The 16,082-nt window shown below is 41.5% G+C and overlaps 1 protein-coding gene across 4 annotated transcripts in view; it reads right to left on the bottom strand.

Moving 5' to 3' along the window:
- The window catches only part of SNRNP70 (small nuclear ribonucleoprotein U1 subunit 70), a 23,683-nt gene extending 8,979 nt beyond the window's left edge, over nt 1-14,704 (bottom strand). For 3 of the 4 annotated variants that reach the window (XM_018564363.1, XM_018564362.1, XM_018564360.1), the window contains exons 1-7: nt 14,568-14,704; nt 9,366-9,521; nt 8,894-8,956; nt 8,609-8,663; nt 8,435-8,499; nt 5,129-5,191; nt 3,144-3,225 (exon numbers count right to left, since the gene is read on the bottom strand). In XM_018564363.1, the coding sequence (XP_018419865.1) occupies nt 3,144-3,225; nt 5,129-5,191; nt 8,435-8,499; nt 8,609-8,663; nt 8,894-8,956; nt 9,366-9,512 (475 nt within the window). In that variant the 5' untranslated portion in view covers nt 9,513-9,521; nt 14,568-14,704. The remainder of the gene's footprint in view (nt 1-3,143; nt 3,226-5,128; nt 5,192-8,434; nt 8,500-8,608; nt 8,664-8,893; nt 8,957-9,365; nt 9,522-14,567) is intronic. The other variant, XM_018564361.1, reaches the window with a different exon arrangement.
- Between the last annotated feature and the right edge of the window lie 1,378 nt (nt 14,705-16,082).

Below are 16,082 nucleotides of genomic sequence, written 5' to 3' on the forward strand. Positions count from 1 at the left end.
TTTGTCTTATTCACGCCCCTCCCCCCCCCCCAAAAAAAAGGACTGCATATATTTTAGTCTTTAGTGGATGCTAGCAGTTCTAGCCAACTTTTTCTTCTTTAATATCCCCCAGGAACTTCATTTAGATGCAATTTTACTTTTCATGCTTGGTCCTGCATAATTTAAAATAGAGGAGACAGAGCAAGACAGCTTTTTAATAGAAGTCTCAGGTGGGTAAATGTGATAATCCAAATGTAGAGATTTCAGAGTCCCCTAAAGATATGAGGCTGACAATGATTGAGCCTACTTACATTAAAGTGACTAACAAAAAAATAAAACCAACAACCTCTGCCAGACTGTTATGTAGTCTTAATCAGACAAAGTTCCGACACTTCTTAGCAGCGCAAGTGTGCCTGCTGCCATATACTGCTACCGGCTGCCTCACTGGTCAATAGGAATGCAAAAGAGTTGGGGAAGCATCAGCAAAACCAAGAAGTGCCAAAGCTTTGCCCAACAAGAACAGTCCTTTCAAGGAATAGCGGGGAAACTGAAGCTGCTGCAGGTGTGTTTAAAAGTCTGTCTTCCCTTTAGAACTGTCAACATTCTGTTTTGTAATAGCATGTGGGAACGTTAACACCACTCCCTTCCAGTGTTTGCAAAGTGAAGACAGAAATCAAATGCGCATTTTGGAGCTCGTCCACACTTCTGATGTATTCAGCCACTAAATCCCCAAACCGCTGCACTCTGATGCCATAGCTCCAATAAAAACAACTTTACCAACTTTAACAAGACATCACTCAGTCCTTGCAGATCTGTGGGATTTACAGACTGAAAGCATCCTATTCTGGTTGCTAAGGTGACAGTCACAATGAGGCCAAAACTCAGTTTTGAGAAGACTGTGTGGGCTAAGGAATTGGAAGCAAGTCCATCATAACAGAAACAAAGGGACTTGCGCTGCAGACCGCCTACTGCAGTGGGAATTGTCTACACTTAATACATTATTCTGAAACAAGTACGAAAAGCAGGAAAATCAAAAGTCCTTACATATGCATACATGTTTCAGGCCAGTGATTCAAATCACTGGAGGTAAAACTGAACCATTAGAGCCAAGCAGCTAGCATTTTCAGAAAGGCCCACCATTTGTGAAAACACACACCAGTGAACCCACTGTGTATCTAAACACGTTGCTGCTGTATGTGAAGATTCAGTCCAGCCTTAAGAGGAAACCTGTGCAGAAAGGAATGTGCAGACTAACTGCTGATCTCTAGCCTTGAAAAGTCTAGTTGCCCGTCAGGGTGATGCAATGACCAGCATCAGAATCACCAACCTGGAACAAGTATGGAGACTAGAAGAAGTTCTGCCTTCATCTACAACATACTTGTCAAGTACAGAAACCAGAGAAGGCAACTACAGTTTTCATGGCAAAAAATAGCAGCCAACATATTTCTCTCGGCACCTTACCTTGAAGAAACATATCTGCATAGTGGAGTTTTGCCAGTTAGTTAACCGGCAACTTTGTTTTGATCTCATACTTAAAGGTCAGCACAAAGCATAACCTTAAATTAACTCATTATTAAAGCAAAGCCTAGGTGGTCTGAAAAAACTTTAGCAGTTTCATATTCCAATACAGTTCTTGTACTAACCAAAATGCTTATTTTCAATAGATTTTAGTTGACGGTCATAAGAACATGTTTAACAAATTAGACCACCATCATATCTAAGTAGTAAATTATGTGCCTTTAGCCATGTACATTTACCCATACCATGTAAGAGGAATGTTTATGCCATTACTGTCCTCTAAAAACCCCACTAATTAAATCTTGTACGGTAGCTAGGGTGGTGATACTTGTGTAGTGGAAAGATATTGTCTTCTGCACCTAAAGGCTGGGCTGCTTTCTAAACTGCTGCCCTGTGTCTTGTGTGTAAATGCCACAAAGTCTTACCCATCATACAAACCCTTATACCAACCATACAATGAGATGTTGTAAAGGGGAGCATTAGCATCAGCTGCAAGCCAGCAGTGGCAATTGCCATCACAATGGTGGCTGCAGTGGCAATAAGAACACAAAATTAATACACCCCACTCACATTACACTTTGTACAGTTTTTATCTTAAAAGAAAAAAACATTTTTTTTTAAAGCACAGCGATGGGCAACAGTTAACTATGGGAACAGATTATAACTTCTAATAAGCACAGGTGGAGTTGCTGAATAAAAAAAGATAAATATGGTCCTAAGAACTCCAACGCAGTGTTAAAATTAAAAGTCAAAGGGAGTAGGATCTATAAACTGAGGGAGAGTTTCTGCTTCTGAAAGCAGTTAGCTTGGAATTTATAAACGTACACATTGTTGCCCATCATTTTCAACCCACATGTGGAAGGACCCAAATTACAGTAATCCCATATTATCTTTCAGCTTACAGCTGACGGAAACTGAGAACTGCAAAAAGGGGATTCTGCTAAAGGCTCTAGTACTACGAAAGTAACTCACAACTGAGAGAAAAAAAAAAAAAGAATAGTGAAAAAAAACACAAATTTGAAAATATACAGAAAAAGGGATGTCTTCTGCTTTTCCAATACCCTCTCTCCATGGGGGTAGGAACAAAACCCAATATCGGAGTCACCTTGGGTCTTGAAAGGAAAAACACACCATAGGATTGTATAAAAAGTAATCAATGCAGTAAAAAGAATCAGGCTCCATTCACGCTGGGGCGGCTGTCTATGCGTATTCAGCTTTACGAATACGCACAGAGCCGTTCTAAACAGAACAAACAATGTACTTTAATGTGCATTGTTCAGACTATTGCAGGGACCACGCAGCCCCCAAAATAGTGCTAGCACGATATGGCGGATTCCGCATGTTCGCGGCTATACAATAGCCGCAAACGAGCGGAATCCGTGCTGTTTCAAATATAGCGTATGCGCCCCGAGCAGTCTTCCGCGCGCAAAACCCATACGCTATAATATGGAGCCGAAGACTATTCTTTGAGTGCACTGAACAAACCTCAACGCATTGAGTGCAGCTATGGGATTAATGGAATTCGGGTACCCACTTCAACAACACAACTTACCTTCCGGAACCAGCCCCTTTAAGGGCATGTTAAACATTTAAACAGACTGAACATTAAATGAACAGTGTACAAATTACTAATAAAAGGAACTTACAGTGCATATCTCGTTCATGTTCATATTCGATAAAGGCATAACCACGAGGCTTTCCGGAGCGCTTGTTATAAACCATGTGAATCTATGATTTGGAGAAATAGTAGTCATAATCTGCAGCAAGGCTTTTATTAAAAATAATTTTTCATTATTCTCTGGAGGTCAATTATCTCAACAAGTGATTTCAGCGAAGCTGGCTCCTCTACAATTGGCACTAATAAAAACTCCAGTGTGTTTCTTTAGAGCTACGTTTGTGCCGCAAAAATTAACATTTGTGCTGCTTTTATTTTTAAGAGAATAGCAATTGTTTTTTTTAAGATGACATCACCCAGACCCCTACAACAGCAAAACGACATGTAACCGGACTGGGTGGTTAGTGCCACGTTTGTGCTGGTTTGTGGCATTTAAATCTCCATTCTTTCACCTTTCTTTTTTGAGTTAACTGAAGGTCACCTAACCCCCCTAAAACAGCCAAAAGATACGTAACCAGGTTGGCTGGTTAGTGCCATGTTTGTGCCCTAAAAATTAACATTTGTGCTGCTTTTATTTTTAACAGCAATTATCCTAAAACCATAATTGCTATTATCTTAAAAATTAGAGCAGCACAAATGCTAATTTTTACAGCACAAACGTGGCAGTGACAACCAGCCCGATTATGTATTTTGGCTGTTTTGGGGGGCTGGGTGACCTTTAATAGTTTACTCGAAAACGAAAGGATAGAATGAAGATTTAAACGGCACAAACGTGGCACTAACCAGCAAGTTTCATGTGCTTTAGCTGTTGTAGGGGGGGCTGGGTGACATCTTAAAAAAAATAAAAAAATTGGCTTTAATCTTAAAAATAAAGCGCAAAACAGCACAAACCTAACACTAAAGAAACACATAAGTTTTTATTTGTGCCGATTGTAGGGGGGCCAACTTTGCTGAGCTCAGCTGGTGTCCTCTTGAAAATTGCACCCTGGTCAGCCAAGATGAATCACTGGCATACTTCTGGAGGTTACTAGCTGTCCTAAGCAAATGAGACCCAAGTCTGCCATGCCTTAGACCAAGTGCCCTCACACATTTTCATTGCCAATGCCATTTTCCTGCTGACAACTCTTTGTATCCTTTCCAAATTGGCGCCCATGACAGACAATGGCTGTGCATGACTAGGACAGACACCATTCTTGAGATACAATGCGCTGCTTTTAATCTAAACCTGCTCAAATATCTAAAAGATGTAAGAAACTATGCAGTACTATGAGAAATGTAAAATTAAGTGACATGAAAAATACAAGAATGAAAATAGAATTTTTATTGTCATTTTGAAAACTGTCGCTAATTCTCAGCAAAGTGGCACTCGTGAAGTCCATGCCGCACTATAAAATAGTACTGTACATTACCAACTGCTCCACCACGCATACTGTTAATTTTATACCCCCAAAGTGCTCCAAGCTGTAGGCTTGATCACATTATCTACTCAATATCATTCTACCTGGTACACAAGCTGTGCAATTACATACACAATGCAACTACAGTCTTCTCTGCAGAGCTCCACTCTTAAAATTCATCTAAATGAACCTTAAAATGTATGGTGGTGTTAAACATTGTAAAATATAAAACCCTGCAGCACGGGTTGCAGTATCTGTATAATATTTTATATTATAACAAAACCTGCAGCAAGGGTTTATATTTTACAATGGTTAACACTATACATTGGTTCATTTATCCATCATACTGCTCTGTGCATTCTGCTTTATGTTCAATGCTACTTTGTATACACTAGAGTTGTGTTAATATTGACACTATGGGATGTCCCCCAATCCAAGTTGCCAAATCCTTGCTGTGCCTAGAAAAGGGACACTAACAACTGCACGCTGCACACTTGTTAGTATCATTTTTATGTAAGATCACAGAATTTCAATCTGAAGGAGGTATGTCATCTAATCATTGTAAATCACAACGTTTTAGCAACACTTGAAACCAAAAAAATTTCAGATCTCTACATACGCGTTTAATAGGTCCATACACCTCAAACTCTCTTCGTAGTTTAGATTCCGTTGTGTCATAGTTCTGGAAGAAAAAAAAAAAAAAAGAACACTCAAATTTACCAGCAGAAGCTACTGCTCAAGCTCTTTCCAACTTAAACCACATCAGCCATCACACTTGTACGCTGCCTGCAGAACAGAGCAATTTTTACATTTCGGCTATAGGCATATTGATTTGGAAACAGCTGTGTCATTACTTGACAAGGCAGAGTCTACCCTTTTCAAAAATGTTTTTATAGTCACATTAAGAAAAAAAAAAAAGTTACATTACATTTGTGGGACTAAAGGTGCCAATACACCTTAACACCATCGCACGACTTTCATTGTGCGATGGTTGTAAGGTAATTAAAATCTCCTACGATCTGCCCATTTTGGACAGGCAGATCGTACTTGCGATCATCGCAAGCCCTCCCCGCTGAGGGGAAGGCTTCCGATAATTCCAATGCTGAGCGGGCAGTGTGCACTTGCGCACACTGGCCCGTTTGGCATGTCTTCCGAGCACGCCACTTACCCGGCGAAAATTGCACGCTTTTCGGCAGGTTTTCCAGCGAGCGCAAAATACAAAAGACGTGCGAACGTACAGTAGAAACGGTTGCACGCCTTCCATACACCTGCCGATCATACGATCTCGGGATCACCCACGATTATCGTACGATAATCGGCAGGTGTATGGGCACCTTAAGTCTCTCCATTCACAGATCCCTGTGTAGAGATTATGCTGCTGTGCAGGCACAGTGTTGCTAATTTCAAACTCAAACCAAAAGCTGCAGGGAGAAGGACCCCGCAATTCAGGTAAGAGTGTTTGGCCAATGTCATATGACACCGTAAATGTTGACTATCCCTTTAAAAAAAGAAAAGGTAAAAACTAATACATTTTTTTTTAGGACAAACAAGGCTTTTGTGATATAGTCTCGCAAAAAAAACAACCACCACATGCACTTTATATTTGAGTGTTTTAAAAAAAATTGTGAATAGTGCTACTGTAGAAAAGTGATAGAATAAAATATTAATTGGGACAAGGGATGACACTAAAATTATGATTGATACAAATTATTGCAAAGTTATTCAAAAATGAAATAAGGTTTTTAATTTTTTTTTTTTAAATGAAGCTAAGCATTAAAAGTTACATTAATTGTAACAATAAATAAATAAAATTATATTAGTCGGGAATTGGGTTAACCCCTTCACAACTGACATTGGGGCTGTTTAAATAGACTCCGCCGGGACTCTGTTTAAACTTGTAAAGCCGACTACACATGTTGGGCATCGCCACGCATGCCAGAATGAGAGCAATTCTAGGGCCAGTATTTTTGGGCATCTCTAAAATCAATGACCTATTGGGGCTTTTAAAGTGTCATCTGTGGACGTTTGGGGGTTCTGAAGTTTGTCGCCGTTTCACGGACGCACACAATTTTTAACCTGGGCAGGTTGGGTATTTACTCATTGTAACCTCATCTTTTATATTTTATGAACAAAAATTGGTATTTTTTTGTGTTTTGGGGCATTTCAGTAGATTTTTACTAAATTTTGGGGTTTGATTAGGAGTTGCGCTAATATCGTGCAACATAAAAATTTGCAACCACCATTTTATTCTATAGGGTCTTTTACCACTCATCAGTGATTAATGGCCCTGGAATTATTGCTCTCACTGCGACTTTCTCGGCGATATGCAACATGTGTGGCGTAATGGGCGCAATCATCGTTGTCGCACATATGTGCACCCGATGCATGTTTGCACACGAATATGTATGGGAGGGGACTAAAAAAAGTGTGTTTTTTTTTATTCTTTCATGTGACTTTTTTTGGCAACTTAGATTTTTCCTATTTTTATATTAACCTATATTGTTATCACATAGGGGGCTAAGAAGCACCCCTATGTGGTAGGGAAGAGGATTGACAGGTCCTCTTTATGGAGACATCATGGGTCTCCAAGACCCCAATGTCACCTAGGCCCCCCCCCCCAAAGAAGCTGATGAAGCAGAGATCTGCTTCATCAGCTTCTGAAACTGGAGAGTGACCGCAGAATGCGGAACCGATGTAATATACATCACTTCCACATTCTGACACCGGAAAGGAGGGGATCGGAGGGAAATTGTGTACCGATCTCGTCCCTGAGCAACCGTGCTGGCCCCGGGCTCGCACTGGGCACAGTGGAGCTAGGGACCAACGGGAGGGGCCGCACGTTAAACAAGCGATCCGCCGGCTCTATAGCTGGCGGATCGCTTGTAGGTAAACAGGCATCGCTGCCTGTTTAGATTTTGGCAGTTTGCCACGCGGATAACAAGTTTAATAATTAAATTGCTGCTTAAAGAAAAAATGCATAAAGTGACATTAAAGTCTAAATCGCACCCCAATGCTGTGCTTTAAGGACTTGCCTTAAATCATGCCTGTGGTTCCGATCTTATTTCTAGTAGTTTTCAGGAGTCCCTGATCAAGCGCTGCCTGCTGCATCTCCTGTGTCCCACTGTGTCTTTGGAGGTGCACGCTGCCGGGCTGCCTGCATTGACTTACACCGTCTCTCCTCTTCTCCCGGCCGAAGATCTCTTCTGCGCATGCGCTCGAGAATCTTGAGATCTTCGGACAGGAGTGCACAGAAGAGACGCAAGTTTTAACCTTTTTTTGGCAACTTTTTTTATTTTATTACAATGTCTTTGCATATATCAACTGCATGCTAGCAGTAGATGCATGCAAAAAAGAACAAACCCTGAGGGTTGAATTATGTTTTAATTCTCAATGAAAAGTTGTTCTCCTTGCTGAGTTTTCCTCTGGATTGCATGTGGGGATGGGAGGGTAATGTTTACAATAAATAACCCTGTCTGTACAGTGCTAGCAGATTGCATCAGTTGTAAACTAGATCTAAACACTGTTAGTACTAACAAAGGGTTAAAGATCCAGAAGCATGGTATGATAACGAGGGGGAGCTTAGTCTGACATCAAAAAAAGGGTAATACTTAGAAAATATATTTTTAGATATGCTGTGTGAATAGGAACACAAACTGTGGGTGTTTATTCTGCATGCAAAATACACTTTAAATAGAAGCACAGGTACTCTAAAAGTGCATATAGTATTCCTGAAATGGCTTTATTGCTTAGCGAGGTGGAAACCATTACCAAACACTTGGCTACCTCATGCCCTCTGTTTTTCTAACCCATACATTAACCCCAAAACAACAAAGTACAAATTAAAATAGTTAATATATAACGACAGTTGTTGCTGCAGTTATTGTATATTACATAAAATTAAGAACATTAAAAAAGGGAAGCTTACCACTCGGGCAACAAATAGTGTTTTGAATGCATCTCCTTGAGCATTTGGATCATTATGAGGATCCCCTGGAGACCAAAGAAAAATAGTGAGATGTTGAATGCACTCATCTTGGTTTCATAGCATCAGGAAGAACTAATCAAATACATTAAAACGGTTAATGTTGGAAGCACTTACAAACTTTCAGTTCATTTTCCACATCTTGCTGTCGTCTTTCAATCTTCTCCCTCCTCTGCAAAAGTACATTAAATAAATAACTGCTTACACACTGAACAAGCTTATTAATTTCACACATCCCAAGCCAACCTGGCAAACCTATCAGTTTAAAGGGTAGAGCCCAAATGCTCTACCCTTTAAACTGATAGGTTTGCCAGGTTGGCTTGGGATGTGTGAAATTAATAAGCACCTACCTAAACTTTTGCACATATACATTTTCAAATGTATCTACTTTGTATTGCTTACCTTCCTTTCCATCCGCTCATCCCTGGTCTCTGCCCTAGTTGGTGGAGGAGCATCTCTGGGGTCCTATGCATGAAAGAAAATGTAAGCATCAACAATCTTCAGTACATGATGAATTAACATCCTGTAACATTTACTATCATCTCTTGGACACTCGAGGAAAGTTCAATTAGTTACGACATGCTTGTTGTGGTTTTTACAAGTAGTTCCTACTCTCCCTGCTAGTCTTTTAAAATGGGGAAAATGCAACAGGACAAGTAGGAATATCCAACAGCAAATGGAAACAGAAAGTTTTATACAGGTAGGAAAAGAACCAGAACCTATTGCCCAGATCTCACTACTGGAGTTTATAAGAAACAGAATAAAACTAGGAGTGGACTCTGGCCACTAGACTCCATGCATCTCTATAACAGAATATTTGCTGAGTATGCCATCTCTTTAAAACATAAAGCTCATAATCACTATCACTTCTTACCTCAAATTCTTTGATATAAGGAGCAATTCCACAGTATGGTTGATTATGATGCTTTTCATGAGGTAGTTTATCCAAAGGTGGCAAATATGGAACTGGATCTCTTGGAGCAAACAAAGCTAACAAGTTCGGGGGAAGGAACTGCGTCATTTTGAAGACCTATTAGACAAAAAAAAAAACACAAAAACAAATGTTTAGTGAAAGCTAAAACATATTTAGCTATTATTTGGACCCTGAACAACTTGCATAATGTCAATAGCAGCCAAACTCAAAATCCCTAAATGCAAACCATTTCACCTAAAGAAAAATAATTAATTCTGTTCAGCCAGTCTTGCAAACATGTGTCTCATTGCCCATGGCAAACAATCAGCATCTCTCTTCAGTTTGCTCAGGTAAGAAAATGAGAGAGAGAAGCTGATGTGTTGCAGTGCAAATCTGCTCCAGTTTTGATAAATTCCCCCCCCATTATGTTTTTATTTTATCTGTTCTAACAGGAGATCTTCCTCATCCACACAGAGTTATGAGTGTGTGCTCCTTCATGAGGAGGGGGTCACCACACTGAGCTCAGCAGAAAGGAATCAACTGATTGAAGTTTACAGATAAAAATCCAGAGATACCAAGATCCCGTGGAGGGAATTTTATATTTCTAGGACTCTGGCCTATGAAAAGTCAATTAGAGCTGCAGCTAACGACAGAAAACAGCACTGACTCCTGACAATGAACACACTGCAGCTAAAATACTAACAGCCCAACTCCAGCACACACACAAAAAAAAAACGCGGCCAAAAACGCAATGCATCAGTAGCTCAACGTCTGCTGATCAGGACCTGATCTCATGTGAACAGGCCCCAAAGTTGAAAACTACTTCACCATGACCCACAAGTTTACGTTCAAGCGCATTTCCACTGTTGCAGCAAAATTGGGATCACACCTTTTTTTTATTTAAGTTTCACTAACAAAGGGTTAAAGGTCTAGAAGCATTGTATGTTAATGAGGGGAAGTTCAGTCTGTCCATAGTCTTTCTATAGGACAGTGGAAACTGACAGAAGCTTGAAAAAGGCCAGCTACACAGACATCTAAAAAGGTAAGAAATGTTTTATTTTTAGATATGCTGCGTAAACAGAAAAACACAAAAATAGTTGGGCTCTCACATTTGACTGCAAAAGTGGAAATACATTTTTTTTTGGCAATTTCTGGGCAAAACTTAATCTCACCCCCACAGACATTCAGTGAGGGGAATTTATCAAACATGAGCAGACAAACTCTGGAGCACATTTGCACTGCACCAATCAGCTTCTCTCATTTTCAATTGTAACCTGAGCAAACCGAAGAGAGATGCTGATTGGTTGCCATGGGGCAACTGTTCTAGATTCTGTTTGCTCCAGTTTTTATAAATTCCCCCTAATGTGTCTATGAGCATGTACGTACATATGGGAGTATTTTAGGATGTCGCCACAGCTTTTAGTTGAGGTAATGCACATTAAAACATGCATTTGAACACATTTCTATAATGCACAGCATATGAGCAATGGGGGCCATTCTTACTGAATTGCTTCTTAAATTCACATACATAGTAGATCTAACCCTACTTGCACTACAGTGCGCCATAATGCAAAGATGTGCACTGTGCTGCCAAAAATAGTGCAGGTGCTTTTTTGTGCGATGAGGGCTAATTTAAAAAAGAAATTAGCTCCTTTAATGCAATGCACAAAAAGGTGCGAGGTTTGGTACGCAAAAACAGTACTTCTAGTGTTCCCTGTGTTTTTAATGCCTTATATTTTCTTAACCTCATTTATGTCACAAAAGGACAATATTATACTATTGAGGTGGAGCCAGGGTTTTCCTATGGAGACATCAGAGGTCTATTAGACCCCTGATGCCTACACTTTCTCCAAGCATGCATTTTATGGACAAAGTCTCTTGTAATGTTTACCTGACTCCTAAAATTCTGATGTCTTCAGATGTTATTAGCATAGCACAAATGGAACTTTAAAAAAAAAAAAAAAAAAACTTTCCCTTGCAGTAGTGCTTTCCTCGCACACTGCAAGGGTTAAGTACTAATTTTGTCTGGGAAAGGGGGGCGGGGTGTGAAGAGTCAGTCAAATACAGCAGATGTACTCACCTGATCCTTGGTCCCCCGGAGGTCAACGCTCTCCGCCTTCTCTGGCTGTGAAATGTCCCTTGGCATCCTCAGGTCTTATGCAAGTCAATGGAACTGCATTAGATGCAAAGACATCAGCAGTCATTAGACTGCCGGAGCCCAGGGACAAGTCTAGCAGGTTGGTGGGATCGAGGATCAGATGAGTATAAATGCTTTAGTTATGCCTTGAACAATTGGCCTTTGCAGTGCGGGGGTAGCCCCGCTGCAAGGGTATGTTTTTTAAATTCCCGGAGTTCAAAAAATGAATCCATCAGTTACACTATACACAGGCTAAAAATTGTAGAGTATAGTCCTTGAAACATACGATTATTGCCATAGGTGTGGTGACTCCACAGACAATATGGTGCACATGCCCCCGCATCAGTACTTTTACAGACTTGTCTGTGCTAAAAAAAAAAAAAAAAAAAAAAAAAAAAAAACAAAAAAAAAAAAAAAAAAAAAATCAATAGAACTTCCTCACTCCAGGAACCCCATTGGTCTGTCTTTTGGGCATGAGTACTTTGTGCCTGACCCATACAGTTCCGCATTCTAATTTTCCATGCTAGGAAAGCCGTTCTACTTAAATAGAAGAGTGAAAATCCTCCCACTAAACAGCAAGCGTTTTGTCAAATCAATCTGGAACTTCCCAAAATGTAAAACTTGGATACACACTAACATGCCCTAAATTAAATATTGGACAAGTACGATTGGATTTCTCCACAGCTCTACTGCCAGATTCCCCCCCCCCACCTGCTAGCCTCTATACAAAATGATGTTAGTTTGTACCCTTTCCCTGTATATCCACTATACTGTATCCTGCATATTGTGAGGAGGAGACAACAAATGAATGAATGAGTTGTGGGTGTGGCTGTATGCGGGTCCCTTCCCAATGTTATTATTGTTCTCAGGCCAGGCGCCTTTAGATTGCTTTGCCCCCTGTGTTTCCTAGGGATCCGCATATCCCACCCTTCATTATGTTATCGCATTCGCTATTTTTTGCAATCGCACCGAACGCAGGGCATTACAAGACCACGTGTTCTGGTGTGGCAATCACACTGCGGGCAGGAGGTGCGTCTGTGGTGCCACTGAAATTAATGGCGCCACCACAGAACACGAGGAGGCTTTGTTTAAGCGATCCAGTGGATTAATGGTACAGAACCGTGCAAGAACACACAGGATGATGTGAAGGAAAACCTAATGAACCTAATGCAAGATACAAAATTAAAATAAACACCTTAAAAAAAAAAAGTGGGTACTCAGTATGTTCAAGCAGCACAGGGAAGATCAGTGAACAGGAGTTCACCAATCTTCCATTAAAATTCATTCTTGGTTCAGATTCATACCAAAGTATTTTGTAGCTTGAAGATCAAATCTCAGCAACCAAGAACATTTGCTTAGTAATTGTGCGTTTGTAGCTCGACACCCAAAGCCTAAAAAGGTACACAAACATACTTTTGACGCAGAATGGGGTGTTTTGGCCCGGGACACTTTAAATTGAGACGCACAAGAAATGCCTGAACCTGAGTATTTTTAAGGATAAACAACCATGTCCTATCACCTAGCACAGGGTGGGCAAACTCTGGCCCTCCAGCTGTGGTGAAACTACAAATACCATCATAGATCTGGCTCTGGGACACATGCCTGTGAGAATCTTGCAATGCCTCATGGGATTTGTAGTTCCACCACAGCTGGAGGGCCAGAGTTAACCCACCCCTGACCTAGCATTCCATTGGCTAAAACAAACAAAAAAAAAAAAAAAAAAAGCACAAATAAAGCTCCAAAGCCACATGTAAAAAGGTCAAACTCCAGTGAGCATGCAGACGGAATATCTCCGGTGCCTCCACGCTCACAAAGAAACCATGTGAGCCTAAGGCTATGAGGAGAAAGCAGGCTGTGCAAGGCTTCTTTTCCCACCCAAATCAAATTAGCTGCAAACCCCACACATTTTTGGATAAAGATGCCCAAATATTAGACGACAATCTTGCAATCTAAAACCTATGATGCCACCCGCAGGAAACATCAGGGAGGTTAAAAAAACATCCACAACCACCACAGACGTCTGACGCTTCCATGCTTTATAAGCTATGCATGAACTTATAGTTAGAGACATGCTACACAATGATGCTCAATAAATAAGGATTATGTGTGCACACGGTGGTCAAAAAAAGCAGCATTACACAAAAAAAAAAAAAAAAATTGTTCGGACAGCTTTAGGGCCACCATACACGTTCAAATCTGTAAAATCAATTTTAGACATATCAAAACTATGCAACATATCCAATCAGATAGGCCCTAAAGCTCACCACACATTACAATCTCCTTTAGATCTACCAACTGTGTAGTTTACGTGCCTGTCTGGATACAGGCTGATTGAATAGATTGACTAGGTCCTCATTTTACATAAGTTTGGTCAATCTAAAGTTGGTTGCACAAAAATTGTATCGTGTATAAGCTACACGGTTGTTGGTCTAAATGAAACTCTACAATTAGATTGTAACATCTGTGTTCGATCTTCTATTGCCCACGAGCCTGGGAGAAGCTAAAATGCCACAAATCTGCCTCAACTCACACGTACATTGGTTTTGATGAACCATTTGCATTCGACTTTAACACAGAGTTGAAACCCTGCAATACTAACAAATCGGATACCGACAACGCGAGTCACATTTAGATGGTTGATTTCCGTATATCATTCTTCTTTGGCTATCCAGATACATTCATGAACATAATACATGGGCGTTCGAAACACATAACCTGCTATTGAAAGTGCCTTGTAGAGAAAGGCCTACACTTCTCCAAGGCCTTACTCCCGCCGTACAGATGCAACCCCAAAGCATAAGACCGTGCGAACGCGCTCATGGAGAGAGAGGCCGCTTGCTTCTAACTACAAACAATAAGCACCGTGGTGGGTGAGCCGTCGGCATTGCCTTAACACGTTCCCGCCTTACTTCACAAGCAATGCTCAGGCCTACAAACCACACACAATGCAACAAACCACACGCGGCCCGCTAACATTTACACGCTATAACATAGCGAAAGACATTCGCTTCTCTCCTCGTACTCACCCAGGCGGTGTCCGATGCCGCCGCTCTCCTCTGTGTTTCCTCTACTGACTCCGGTCCGGCCGTAAAAGTAGGCCGCACAAAGCATGAACGGAACTCACCGCGTCATGCGTGAATATCCATCCGCCTCACAAAACAACCACATGCTATACTCAAGCTACGCCCACTTCCGGGAATCTGAATGGGTCTTCCTCCCTGTGTTCTGCTGCGCGTAAACAAACCTGAAAGTTTTTAAAAAAAAAGGTCGCCGGGGGGGGGGGACAATGGTTATCATAATTCCTTCCGCGTTAGGGCGGCGTTCGGTGATTTCTAAGACTCAGCAGCAGAAATAAGCATGTAGACTAATTAGGTGAAATTGTTAGAAGAAATCTGGGCATTTAAAAAAAAAAACGTAACCCTTGCATTGGGGCTCCATCCACACTGCAAAGGTTAAGTGTTAATTTTTGGTCTAGGGCAGGGGTGGCAAACTCAATTTCATTGCGCGCAGCATCAGCATTATGGTTGCCCTTAAAGGTTCTATGGTGGGCTATGCAGACTTTTAGGTGGCTGCGCAGGTTCTATGATGGGCTATGCGTGGTCTATAGTGGGCTATGTGGATTCCTAGGTGGCTGTGCAGATTCTATGGTTTGCTATGCGTAGGGTTGCCACGTGTCCAGGATTCACCCGGACAGTCCAGGTTTTTAATGCTGTGTCTGGGTTTCATGGCAGCAGAAACCCAGACACAAGATGTCTGGCAGAAAGGGGCAACCAAAATTAAGATAGGGGCTACTGGCCTCCCACTGAAAATAGTCTCAACTGTGATATTTACATATGACTGGGTGGCGCTATTTACATATGAATAAGCTGCAACTCATTCTCCACCCAAAAATGTCTGCGCGTTGCTAGAGTGTTTGGGTTTTGTTTGAAGAAAAGGCGGCAACCCCTAGCTATGAGGGGTCTATGGTGGGCTGTGTGGCCTCTTAGGTGGCTGTACAGGTTCTATGGTAGGCTTTATGGACTCTACTGTGGCTGTGCATGTTCTATGCTGGGCTACGCAGGGTCTTGGGAGGGCTGTGTGGTCTCATCAGGGGTCCCGGTCGGTCTAGATGGGTGTGGATCCACAGGAAGGAGATTTGCTTCCGGTGCTGTAAACAGGCGCCGCGATTCACAGGAAGGCTGCTGGTACTTCGGCAGCCTCCCTGTGAAGCCTGACATCTGTTTACAGCGCCGGCTTCAGTTTCAAAATGTAAAGCTGCAGGAGAGGTGCAAGGGCCACATGAAATGGCCTGGCAGGCTGGATTCAGCCTGCAGGCCTTGTGTTTGACACATGCGGTCTAGGGTGTAAAATAAAAAAAATGCTCACCTGAACCCCAAGTCCTGCCTGGTTGTTAGACCAGTATGTGTAGACTCTTCTCACCAGAGCTCTGGTGGTCTCAGCCCTGCTGACGTCATCATGTTTATTACAAGTCCAATTTTTTTATGTCACACGGTATTTGCGCAAATATTTATCAACATTGATGGCCCTAGAATTTTTGCTCT

The sequence above is a fragment of the Nanorana parkeri genome, unplaced genomic scaffold (assembly GCF_000935625.1).
Source record: "Nanorana parkeri isolate BGI_ZX_2015 unplaced genomic scaffold, ASM93562v1 scaffold747, whole genome shotgun sequence".
In the NCBI taxonomy this organism is placed as follows: Eukaryota; Metazoa; Chordata; class Amphibia; order Anura; family Dicroglossidae; genus Nanorana; species Nanorana parkeri.